The sequence below is a fragment of the Lepidochelys olivacea genome (genome assembly GCF_965140295.1).
Source record: "Lepidochelys olivacea isolate rLepOli2 genome assembly, chromosome: 3".
In the NCBI taxonomy this organism is placed as follows: Eukaryota; Metazoa; Chordata; order Testudines; family Cheloniidae; genus Lepidochelys; species Lepidochelys olivacea.
Window position 1 is genome coordinate 209,142,217 of NC_140413.1, and position 12,214 is coordinate 209,154,430.

Sequence of the window (12,214 nt, forward strand, 5' to 3'; positions counted from 1 at the left end):
TTGCCACAGGCCTGGTGGGTGACCTTGGACAAGTGCGTGTCGTTTGTGCCTCTGTTCCTACGTCTAGAGAGAGGGGCACTCCCTTGCCCCACAGGGTGCAGTGATGACACCCCAAAGCCCCGGGGAGGCGCCCGGTGCTGGGAACCTGTGGGCACCTCTCTGGAGACATGCATTTGTGCTGGCAGCCTGGGAGGGTCCTCTTTGGGGAGCAGGTCACGTGAGGAAGGGAATTCAGGTTCTGCACCCATCCCCCATTTCAGTGGGGTCCCCTCCCGGCAAGTCTTCCTTCCCTCTCTGCCCAGGGAGTGTGCGCCACTCCCCTCCTCCCGCACCCCGAATGAAGAAGGCAATAAGGCTGGGAGGGGGTCGCGCACACACTCCTGCCTGAGGACAGACCTGTCTCACAGTCTGGGAGCAGGGGTAATTCCGTGGGTAGATGAACGACAGGAAGACCAGGGAGGTGTTGTTTGATTTGTAAAAATGCACAGAATCATCATTTCAATTATGTCACCCTCTGTGGCATGGCCGGGGGAGGGGCTCGCTGCCCCCCTGCTTCCAGCTCCAGGTCCTCCAGTTGGTGGAAATTCTGATAACACGGTGTCATCGGAAATGGGTCGAGTTGGGGATCTCTCGAAAGCCCTTCCCCAACAACACAGTGGGCTCAAATATGACCAGCCTAGAACAATGATGTAGCTGTATAGTCGAGAACATTTAAAAATCGCTGGTTTTTAGTTACGCTTTAACACGGGTATGTCGACGTGCCGTCCTCGCAAAGTTAAAGTGTGGCCCAGAGCTGGCAGCATTGTCATCCGTGAGTGCTCAGAACCCAGGCCGGATTCCCTTTGTTACTGTTCCAAATTACTGTGAGTGGAAGGAGTGCTTGAAGGGAAGTTGACATTATCAGCAAAAAAGGAGCAGCTCTGTGGTATTATTAACAGGTCTCCTTGTTATGCTGAAAGTTGTAATGAGGGACTGGTTAAGACGTCAGCATCCAACCAGCAATCACTGGAATCCATCTGCGAATGGCATACACGTAGTTACGTGCCATACCTCACATAACGGAGCTGATTACAATCCCAGATCAACTTATTTCAAAATCCTGGGTTTTCATTTGGTCTTGATCGTTGTTAGGCATCAGTGGGGAGACAAAGAGTACCGAATAGTAGCTGCATCTTTGAGGAGCTAGTTAACCAGAAAGCTCGGTGGCACCTTATGCAGTAACCCTGACCCGGGCGTGGAACCAGCTGCAGCTGTGATGAAGCCGCGCAGAACGCTGGCCTTCGGAGAGAGACGGCCACTGGGTGGGCAGCTCGAGCTGGGGTGAGGGCTCGCAATCCCCCCAAAGGGGGCAGATGGAAAAAGCTGTTGGAGAAGGCGGACGGAAGGAGAAGAAGCTAGATGTTGAGCTAGCGGGTAGGTGGTATGGGGAGGTGATAGAATAAAAGAAGAACAGGAGAATAAAAGTAAGAGACTGGGAAGTGAGAAGGAAGGACTGGGAAGTGTGACACTACTGGAAGGTTGGCTGGAAAGACCAACTTATCTTCCAGGCAGGCATTTGATTCAGCTGGCGAAGACTCGCTTCACTCTGAAGGTACTCGGAGTGGCTGAGACCATTCTTGATGAGGTCATAAATAAGGCGTTTACCATTTAAAGTCCAGCATGACAACACTTGCTGAGCGACATCGGTAGGTGTTTTCCAAGAAGCAAACAAACGGAGAAGAACTGCCACCGACGCAGGGTGCATTTATACCGGCTAGCAAGAGGGCCAGTTCAAGCAATGGAAGGGCTCTGGAACAGCAGAGTGCGTCCAAAACTACCCTCCCTTATCAGGAATGACTGGGTCTTGGCGGATGGACTGATCACATCCATTCTGTGTGAAACAACATGTGCTCCCGAATCCGTCCCTTAGATAATCAAATGCTCGCATTCACAGACTGCATGTTCGCCATGTTGCAGATGTTTGGCCAACAGCCTGCCTTGGCCGGAAATGTGAGTGCGGTGTGGACGAGGATCAGTGACCCGTCTAGCAGAGACCGGGGATGACTTTAAGGAAGAAATGTTTTAGTCCTATGTGTCAAGGCCAATTTCTCTAGGATTAGCTGAGATCCATGTCCTTTTTTTTTTTTTTTTTTTTTTTTAATGTAAGCCGTGCATCCCTGTGTTAAAGTCTAATTAACAAAAGGGGATTTTGAAACATTTTCTCCACTGTACATCTACATAATTGCTCTAGGTTTGCCATGGTTGGTACCATTGTGTCTGTGGGGGAAAGGGCTTTTGAATGGTTTGCAACGAGACCCATTTCTGATGACACTGTATCGTCAAAATTCCCACCAAATGGAGGACGTGGAGCTGGGAGCTGGTGGGATACAGAGTCCCCCCTCTCACCCCCTCACTGCAGAGCGTGACACTGTTGAAATGAAAAGGAGGACTTGTGGCACCTTAGAGACTAACCCATTTATTTGAGCATGAGCGTTCGTGAGCTACAGCTCACTTCATGAAAGCTCATGCTCAAATCAATGGGTTAGTCTCTAAGGTGCCACAAGTCCTCCTGTTCTTTTTGCGAATACAGACTAACCCGGCTGTTACTCTGAAAACTGTTGAAATGATGATTCTGCTGATTTCTGTGACTGAAGAGTTCCCTACCTCATGCTCCCAGCCTGTTGGGTCCACACTCCCTTGGCTGCCTGGCTAGCCCAGGCCAGCTGTCCCCTCCTGGCTCAGGTGGCTCTGCAGCAGGGTAACTGTCCTGCTGAGGTGCTCAGGGTTAGTCTCTCTGCCTTGCTCTGCCCCCCTGCAGTGACCCAGACGTTTTACTGCAAGCCCCTTGGGGGGCTGTACTCCCTGCCCTACCTGATGGACCGGCTGAGCGAGGACTCGGAGGCCCTGAGCCGGGCCGAGTGGTGGGAGCTGCTCTTCTTCGTGAAGAAGCTAGAACCGCACGAGCAGCAGGAGATCGCCCAGCTCATCCGGCAGCACCAGGAGGTAAAGGGGGACAGGACTGGGGGAGATCAGACAGCAGCTAGCCCCAGCTTTCCTTTCGCCGCTGCAGGGTACCCACGTCACGGAGCGTGTCTTACAACAGCTACATGTGCAGTTTATCCCCGGAGAGGACAGGCCGGAGAGGACAGGCCTATTGGCACAGTAGTTATCTGTCCCAGGGCAGCCTGCTAGCAGCCGCTCAGTGCTGCTGGGTACCCCACCGTCCCCCTCTCGGGCCCTGAACTCATGGCACCAGTCTGGATTTGCTCCCCAAACTCTCCTTCTATTCTGGTAAAGAAAGTCTCTGCCGGCGTCTGTCTTTCTGTGCCTTTAAGCAGGCAGTGAACACACGGACTTGCCCTGGGTTAGCGGTGTTGTCTGTGAGGAGTAGCCCCTCTGCAATCCAGCCACTGGGCTGCTCAGCCACTCCCAGACCCTTGCTTTGAGCGTGCATTTCCTGTTACTGCTCCAAGCTGGGTTCTGGAGGTGATGGACTCAGCTGCTGCATAGTGCTGCCGGTTAACATCTGCCTCCCTGGCCTGGAGCCCTGAGCACTTCTAACCAGGTCACTCTCCGGCTTGTACCGCGTCCTGGATGGCTAGTGTACCCTGTCCAGCTCCCTTGTTCTGGGACAGGCATGGTGTAGGAGTGTGACCAGAAGAGAGGGGAACTGAGAGGAGCTGGTCATTGGGGGCTGACATATTGGGAATGGATGGAGCTGCGGGCGGAAGCAGGGAGGGAGTGGAACAGGGAACTGGGGAGCCTTGGGTAGAGTGGAGCAGACTGGGAGGAGAGATTGAACCGGGGGAGTAAGGGGGAATGGTGGGGGGGCAGGTGAGGGGAGGACCAAGGAGTACGGATGGAAAAGAGGGAGGGAACGAAAGAGAAGACCAGCTCGGCCCAGGTCCAGGTAGAGAAACTGTGTCCAGCAGACTCCGGATGGGAAGGTCACAGGCATGGATAGGTGCTGTCAGCAACCACTGGGATGTAGACTGTAGGACGAGAAATGGGTTTGTCTGGTTCTGGCTGGCCTGGGGACATCCTGTATCGGGTCGGCTCTGGCTGGCCAGGGGATATCCCGGTTGGACTTGCCCGATGTCGGTTCGGTTCTGGCTGGCCTGGGGACATCCTGGTGTCAGTTCGGTTCTGGCTGGCCTGGGGATATCCCGGTCGGACTAGCCCGGTGTAGGGTCTGTTCTGACTGGCTGGGGGATATCCTGGTTGGACTAGTCCAGTTTCAGGTCGGTTCTGGCTGGCCTGAGGATATTCCATTTGGACTAGCCCAGGGTTGGTTTGGTTCTGGCTGGCCTGGGGATATTCTGGATGGACTTGCCCAGTGTTGGCTCGGTTCCGGCTGGCCTGGGGACCTCCCCGTGTCGGCTCGGTTCCGGCTGGCCTGGGGACATCGGGCTGCTGAGAATTAACCCAGGCCCTGCATTTCCAGCTGTCGGAGCTGGACGAAGAAGCCCTGATCCAGCTGTCGGTACCAGTGGAGCTGGCCCAGCAAGTGCTGCGGGTGCTGAGCAAGCAGTGCCAGGGCTGCACCCTGAGTGACCTGCACAGCTCCCATGTCTACAGCAAGTACTTCCTCCGCCCAGGGGGGGCGCAGCCGGGCGGCCTGGGGCTGGACACAGCCCCCTCGGAGTGCGCCGAATCCCTGGTGTCCAAGAAACCAAAGAAAGACCCTCCTGCTGCCAGAGTGCCTGCCCCAGCCCCCCCGGAGAAATCCGACTGCCAGCTCTTCACCGAGCTGCTGCGAGCGGAGGGGCTAGCCTGCCCGGAGATGGCAGAGGAGAAAGCCAATGGTACGTGCCGGCCGGGCAAGGAGCCATGCATGGCAGTGGCTGGGTGCTGGAATCTAGCTAAAGCGGGTCCCTGCTGGCTAAGGGGGGTCTGGGCAGGGGAGACCCAGCAATTGGCTCGGGGAGAGGTCGGGAAGAGGGGGGTGGGGAAGCGCCGTGGGGAGGGGCTGGCTGGAGGGCTCGTGGGGCAGCCTCGGGTTGACTGGTGTTATGGTCCCGGCCAGTGTTGTGCAGCGCGAAGGGGTCGGGGAAGAAGAGCTCGTTGGAGCGGATTGCAGAGATGGTGGAACTGATCCAGAGGTCCAGCTCCGAGGTGGGGCTGCAGCTAGCTGGGCTCAGGTTCATTATCAAGACTCTGGAGGAGGAGGCCGGGCGAGAGCGGCAGGTCATCAAACCTGAGGGACTCACCATCAGGTCAGTTCTCTGGTGGGTCCTCTGGGCGCGCCCAGACCTGGAGATGGCAGGCCCGTGCCTCCCTGGAGAGATGGGGCAGGAAAACCAGCTGCTCCTGTCTGCAGGGGCCGGCTGCTGGCTAGCGTCTGTCTCTGGCGCGGGCATTACTCCTGGGTGATGTTTCTATTAGAGTAGAGCCAGGGGATGCCAGTCGTGAGTAGATGTGCTCACGATCCTGGCTCCAGACGCTTACGGTCTAGCTACAGCAACGTACAAAGGATTTGGGCAGGAGGGCGACAGATACATGTCACCGGTTGTACAGCCAGCAGGGACCATTGTGGTTGGCTGGTCTGATCCTGTGTGTCGCGCAGGCCAGAGAGCGTCACCCAGTGACTCCTGCACAGGTCTGAAGTCTCCTGGGAAAGTGGCACTATGGAGCCCCGTCAGTGGTGGGTGAGCTGCAGGGTGGGCTTCAGGCAGATGGCCCCTCCCAGCGTAGTGACCGCAAGCGTTGGAAGACTTGCCCCATCCCTGGGACGCTGTTCCCATGGCCGGTCACCCTCCCTGGTAAACAGGTCTCTGATTTCCCGTTTGAGCTTCGCCGTGGCTCTCCTCCCCCTCTGCCTGCTGGACCCAAGAGCCCCCGTGTCAGCAGCGTTCTCCCTGGGCAGGTGCCTACAGACTGCGAGTAGGTGTCCTCACCCTTCATCCGAGGAGCTGCCAGGATCCAGCTTCTTTAGTCGCTTGCTGTGAGGCTGGTTTTCCAGCCCTGGATACTTGTAGCTCATTTCTGACCACTGTCCGGTTTCCCAATACCTTGTGTGGACACCTGGCGACCAAGGGATGACTTGTTCATGATGCGCAAGGACCTTCCCGGGGGGAAAACGTGAGTGCTAATGGGCCCGTTAGTCTAGCAGAGATGGGCAGAACCAGAACCGGTGGCTGGAGCTGAAGCCAGACAGGTCCCTGTGAGACGTAAGGCCCAGATGCTCACCAGAGAAGGTGATAAGGACATAGGAACGGTCATACTGGGTCAGACCAAAGGTCCGTCTAGCCCAGTATCCTGTCTGCTGACAGTGGCCAATGCCAGGTGCTCCAGAGGGAATGAACAGAACAGGGAATCACCAAGTGATCCATCCCCTGTCGCCCATTCCCAGCTTCTGGCAAACAGCGGCTTGGGACACCATCCCTGCCCATCCTGGCTAATAGCCATTGATGGACCTATCCTCCATGAATTTATCTAGTTCGTTTTTGAACCCTGTTATAGTCTTGGCCTTCACAACATCCTCTGTCAAGGAGTTCCACAGTTTGACTTTGCGTTGTGTTAAGAAATACTTCCTTGTGTTTGTTTTAAACTTGCTGCCTGTTAATTTAATTTGGTGACCCCTAGTTCATGTGTTATGAGGAGGAGTAAATAACACTTCCTTATCTACTTTCTCCACACCTGTCATGATTTTATAGACCTCTATCATATCCCCCTTTAGGCGTCTCTTTTCCAAGCTGAAAAGTCCCAGTCTTATTACTCTCCCCTCATATGGAAGCCCATTCCATATCTCTGATTATTTTTGTTGCCCTTTTCTGAACCTTTTCCAATTCCAATAGATCTTTTTTAAGATGGGGTGACCACATCTGCACACAGTATTCAAGATGTGGGCGTACCATGGATTTATATTTTCTCTCTTATTATCTATCCCTTTCTTAATGATTCCCAATGTTCTGTTCGCTTTTTTGACTCCCACTGCACATTGAATGGATGTTTTCAGAGAACTATCCACAGTGACTCCAAGATCCCTCTCTTGAGTGGTAACAGCTAATTTAGACCCCATAGTTTTATATGTAGAGTTGGGATGATGTTTTCCAATGTGCATCGCTTGGCATTTATCAACACTGAATTTCATCTGCTGAGCCATTGGAACAAACTTCAAGGGCAGGGCTGGATTCTGCACCTCTGGATAGCTGGAAATCAAACCTGGCTGCCCTGCTGGGACTCCTGTGACAGCTTGGGGAGTGGGAGGCCCGTGGGGGGCCGGGGGATCTGGTTTCTGGACCAGAGCTGACCTGGAGCCATGCAGCAGGTCAGTCCCCGGTTGCCCAAGCCCGGCTCCTGAGCCGCCCGCCGTTGCTCCCCGCAGGGAGAAGCTGGTGAAGATGCTGGTGGAACTGCTCACCAACCAGGTGAAGGAGAAGCTGCTGGCGGTACTGGCTCTGCGGCTGCTCTGTGTGCTGATGGCCAAGTACGACTGGCGCGTGCTCTTCGCCACGGAGGGCGGGGTGCGTGCCGTGCTGGCCTGCATGCAGGAGTACGCCCCCTCGGCGCTGGTCCAGCAGGCCGGCCTGGCGGTGAGTGCAGCTCACGGGGCAGGTGGGGGCTGTCGTGGGCTCGGGGGTGGGGCATGCCGGGATCGTGGGTGGGAGAGGGCGGGGACCGGGTGGCCAGTGCCGGGTGGCCAGGGGGCATTGGCAGCCTCGTGGTCTCGGCCTGGGGCTGGCGCTGCCAGCTCTCCGCCCTGACCGGCTCCCCTGGCCTCCCAGGCGCTGAAGGTGCTGGTGGGCGCCGGGACCTGCGAGCCGCTGGGTGCCAGCGAGAAGCCCTGTCCCCTGAACCACGCCGATGCCCAGGTGATGTGGGAGATCTTCGCCAGCATCGGCTCCGCCTCCAGCAAGGACTCGGACAGCCTGCTCTGCGCCCTCCCTGCCGCCATCCGCACCATGCAGGGCACCGCTGGGTATGGGGGCTGAGCGGGGTCATTGCTGTGGGGGCAGTGGTGGGGGGCAGCTCCCTGGAGGCTCTGGGGGTACCTGGCGGGAGGGCCCCTGGCTGGCAGGAGGTGCCATTGCCCCACAGACCCGTTGGGGAGGAGCAGCGGCTGGTGCCCACGGGCACTCACCCTGGCACTCTGCCCCACAGGGCCTCGTCGGCCGTGCAGAACGGCCTGCTGGTGGCCAGCATGCTGATCGACAGCCACCGGGGCCTGGCCGAGCAGCTGGCGAGCTGTGACATCCACTCGGCGCTGCAGAGCTGCTGCCAGGGGGGCCAGGACCCCGCCACCCCCAGCCACGCCAACGAGACGCTGGCCCAGATCGCGCTCAGCCGCCTGGCTGAGCACAAGCTCCCCATGAACCTGGAGACGACAGGTATGGACCCTCTTGCCCCCGCCACAGCCCCTGTCTGAGGTTGTGGGGATAGCAGGTACAGAGGTCCTTGCTCCCCACCCAGCCCCTGTCTGAGAGCTGGGGGATGCAGGTATGGAGCCCACCCCACCCCCACAGCCCCTGCCCCCCCAACCCCACCTACAAGCCTGGGGACAGCTCGTACGCAGCTCTGCCCCACATACAGAGCTCCCTCCCCCATCCCACCTGTCTGAGAGCCTGGGGACGGTAGGTACGGAGCCCCTGCCCCCCACCCACAGCCCCGTCTGAGAGCCTGGGGACGGGGGTACAGGGCACCTGGCGCCCCAGCGAGCGTGCAGCCGGCGGCATGCAGTGCCCTGCCTCAGCCCCGGCCCCACGGCGCTCTCCCTGTGGCAGAGGCGGGCTCAGCCCTGGATCTGAAGGACGTGGACGTGCAGACGCTGCTGGGCCGCCTGCAGGAGGGCAGCCTCTCCAAGGAGCTGGTGCTGGCCCTGGAGCGCTGCCTCTGCGAGGAGGCCGGCCCCGAGAGCGAGGGGGCCGAGGCCCTGCGGGACCGCCAGCACTTCCTGCTGCTGCTGCGCAGCCTGGAGCAGCTGGGGGCCGAGAAGGCCGTGCAGCTGGGGATCCTCCGGTGAGTGCAGGGTGCGGCCGGGTCCTCGGTGACACGGGGGGGAGGGGGTGACCTTTGCCAGGGATCCTCGGGTGACACTGGGCGAGGGGGGCAGCCGGGGATCCTCGGGTGTCACCGGGCGTGGGGGACCTTGGCCGGGGATCCATACGCTGTACTGCGAGAGTGTGGCTGGGATGTCCCAGATGGGAATGGGAGCCAGCACGGGGGCGTGTCTGTTTGGGGCTGTCCTGGGGGTGGATTGAGGCAGGGTTTGTTGGCACTGTGCTGGGGGGCGTTGGTTGGGGCTGTCCCGGGGCTGGAAGTGGCTGTTTCTGGGGGGTCAGGGTTGGTTGGGGCTGTCCCAAGGTGTGTGTATATGTGTGGTCAGTTGGGGTGTCCCGAGGTGGGGGTGGGGGCTGTCCCAAGGCAGTGGGGAGGGCTGGGATGAGAGGCTGTCATGGGAGGCGGGGGCAGGCATGGCAGTGAAGGTGGCTTGTGTGGCCAGAGGCCCGGGCACATGGGGGGGCTCGGGGCACTGGCAGCCGCTGGCCTCTCCCCTCAGGCCCCACCTTCCCCCTTCTCTTGTGCAGGATTTTGAACAAGCTCCTGGACAGTTACCAGGAGGAGGGGCTGCCCTGGCACGAATGCATCGAGCCCTGTCTGTCCTCCATGAGCGCCCCCAGCAACGAGCGGGAGGTGAGGAGCCACGGGGGGACCCGCTTACCTGTCGGGGGTGGGGAATCCAGGAGCAGGAGGTGGGGGCGGGGAGGGGCTCCTAGCTCAGCCCCAGTTATGGGCTCGCGGCAGGAATTGCTGGTGAAGTCTCTGCCCGGTGCCTTGGCTCATAACAGCCCTGATCTGCTGCAGGCCTGCCCCGGGGAAGATGGACCTGTGCCCCCTGGCATCACCCCTTTACCCAGCGCCCCCCAGCCAGGGCTGGGGCCTCTCTCTCTGTTCTGTCCGTGCCGTGCCTGGAGACTCCAGCCCAGGCACGGCAGGAGCTGAGAGCCGCCCTGCCCCAGGGAGCTGTGCGCTCCATGCCCCAGGCGGCCGGGGGCGGAGGGGACTGGCCCAGGGAGAGCGGGGACTCGCCCCAGCCCCCTGGCAGGTCAGTAGCAGAGGCAGGACTAGAAGCAGGTCTCCTGGCCCCCAGGCCGGTGCCCCAACCCCCAGTCCGCACTGCTCCCTCTGCAGGTCGTGCAGGAGTTTGTTCGCTTCCTCCACCGCCTGGCCACCGCCACCAAGGACTGTGCCGTGGTGATGTGCCGTCTGGGCACCAAGGAGGCCCTGTCCAAAGCCCTGGACAAGCACAACTCCAACCTGTTGCTGGGGCCGGAGCTGCGGGACCTGGTGACCGACTGTGAGAAGTACGCCAGCCTCTATCAGAAGCTGACGACCAGCATCCTGGCCGGCTGCATCCAGGTGAGCCGGGGCACGTGTGCGGTGTGGGGTGTGCGTCCTGACCCCGCCCAGGTGAGCAGGGGTTCTGCCATGGGGGAGGCCTCCCCCCACTGCCTGGGGCGGTCTGCCTGGCAGGTGGGAGGAATCTCTGCAGCATGCCTGGGCGCTGATCCGGGTTGAGACGACCCGGGAGTCCCAGGCGCTGGCTGGGGGCTGGCTGTCCCTGAAGGGAGGGGAGGGAGGAGGGCAGGTTGTTTGTCTGTGGCGAGGGGTTGGTGGTCTTTGCAGAGGTTGGTCTGGCGGGAGGGAGGGCGTGACTTTCCTCCAGGTGCAGCCTGGACTGCTGAGTCCCCTTAGCTCTCCTGCCTGGGGTGCCTTTTACACCGCTTTGCTGGGAACAGCGACCCGTCCAGGCTCTGCTCGCTCCCAGCCCCCAGGATGCAGCCGACTACGTGAGGCTGTGCCCAGCAGTCCATGTGTTACGTAGAGGGTAACACCCGTAGAGCCCCATCCCCAGCCTTGCTCCCCTCCTGCACTGCGCCCAGCCCTCCCGGACAGCGGAAACTCCTTGCTAGTCATTCCAGCCCTGGGAGGGGTTACGGGCCCGCCTTTCTCGTCTCGGGTAGAGGTTTCCCAAACACGTTGGTCAAACACACTGGCTTAGGCAGAACCACGAAAGAAGTTTATTAACCAGAGAAGGGTGGATTTTAAGTGATCACAGGTGGGAAGGCATAACAGTCGGAATTGGTCATAAAAGGATAAACACGCCAGCGAATTCCTAAACTGTACCAGGACTAATAGGTGTAAAAGCAAAAGAGGGAATTTTTCTAACCAGCAGCTGTGATAAGTTTCACAGGCTGCGTCTTTTCCCAGCCTGGGACCGCTCCCCGCTTTGTTGAGTTTCTTGTGCGTCGTCGTTGTCATGAGCGGAGACGGACGGAGGAGAGGGGTGGCTAGGGACGTTTTCCCCACTTCTTATCCTCCCGCCCTTTGTGCTGGAAAAATCCTTGCTGGGTCCTGGGGTTGGGCAGTGCTGTTGTGTATGTGAGCTCCAAACTGCCCTCATGATGAATGGTAACTTTCTTGTTTCCCTTCCCTTCCCTCCCCCAGCCCCTGCTGGTGAATGTCTGATGTAGTATGTAATGGCTCTTTGGTACTTTGCTGGCGTGCTAGGGTGTCTTTGTCTCTGAAAAATTAGTTTGTGGGCATTACCCAAAACAGTACCATAGTTCAGTCACAATCATGCAGTAAAATCTCATAGCTTTACACACAGTGTTGTTACACACATCTTAACAGCACAATGATGTTCAGCAGTTTATGAATCTTCAGATGATACCTCACAAGGCTTACTTTGTACAGAATATAACATAACCATATAAAAGTGGTGAACATGGAGTACAGGGTGTCATGTGGGGTACAGAGTGTCACAGAGGTTGGTGGTATCTGGAAGGGATGACCAGGGAGTGGTCTGCAGGCAGGGGGAGGGGTTGGTGGTCTCTGGAAGGGGGTGGGCAGGGAGGGGATAGCCATGGGGGGAGTGGCCGTGGGGCAGAGGCTCTCTCTGGACCCAGTTCACTCAGCTTCCCCCACCCCACCTGTGGGGCTGCATTTCTTGGGGGCTGATTGCTGCCCAGAGTCCAGCAATTGGGCAGTGGCGAAGGGTGCCAGGTGGCTCCCCCCATTGACGCTTTGCGCCCCCCTCTCTTCCAGATGGTACTGGGTCAGATTGAGGAACACAGACGGAGCCACCAGCCCATCAACATCCCCTTCTTCGACGTCTTCCTGCGCAACCTCTGCCAGGGTCAGTGCTGGGGCGGTCGCCCGGGGCCCCTCTGCCCCACCTGTGCCCCCGCCCAGGTGGCTCCCCAGGTCCCTTCAGCTCTGTCCCCTCTCCCTG

General features: G+C 58.9%; 1 protein-coding gene across 1 annotated transcript in view; it reads left to right on the forward strand.

Moving 5' to 3' along the window:
- The window catches only part of CUL7 (cullin 7), a 37,130-nt gene that overhangs the window by 13,491 nt on the left and 11,425 nt on the right, over nucleotides 1–12,214 (forward strand). Inside the window, exons 6-15 of the mRNA XM_084623118.1 lie at nucleotides 2,798–2,982; nucleotides 4,424–4,784; nucleotides 5,006–5,195; nucleotides 7,307–7,514; nucleotides 7,707–7,900; nucleotides 8,083–8,309; nucleotides 8,703–8,937; nucleotides 9,507–9,612; nucleotides 10,111–10,338; nucleotides 12,028–12,118. Coding sequence (XP_084479244.1) covers nucleotides 2,798–2,982; nucleotides 4,424–4,784; nucleotides 5,006–5,195; nucleotides 7,307–7,514; nucleotides 7,707–7,900; nucleotides 8,083–8,309; nucleotides 8,703–8,937; nucleotides 9,507–9,612; nucleotides 10,111–10,338; nucleotides 12,028–12,118 — 2,025 coding nt within the window. The remainder of the gene's footprint in view (nucleotides 1–2,797; nucleotides 2,983–4,423; nucleotides 4,785–5,005; nucleotides 5,196–7,306; nucleotides 7,515–7,706; nucleotides 7,901–8,082; nucleotides 8,310–8,702; nucleotides 8,938–9,506; nucleotides 9,613–10,110; nucleotides 10,339–12,027; nucleotides 12,119–12,214) is intronic.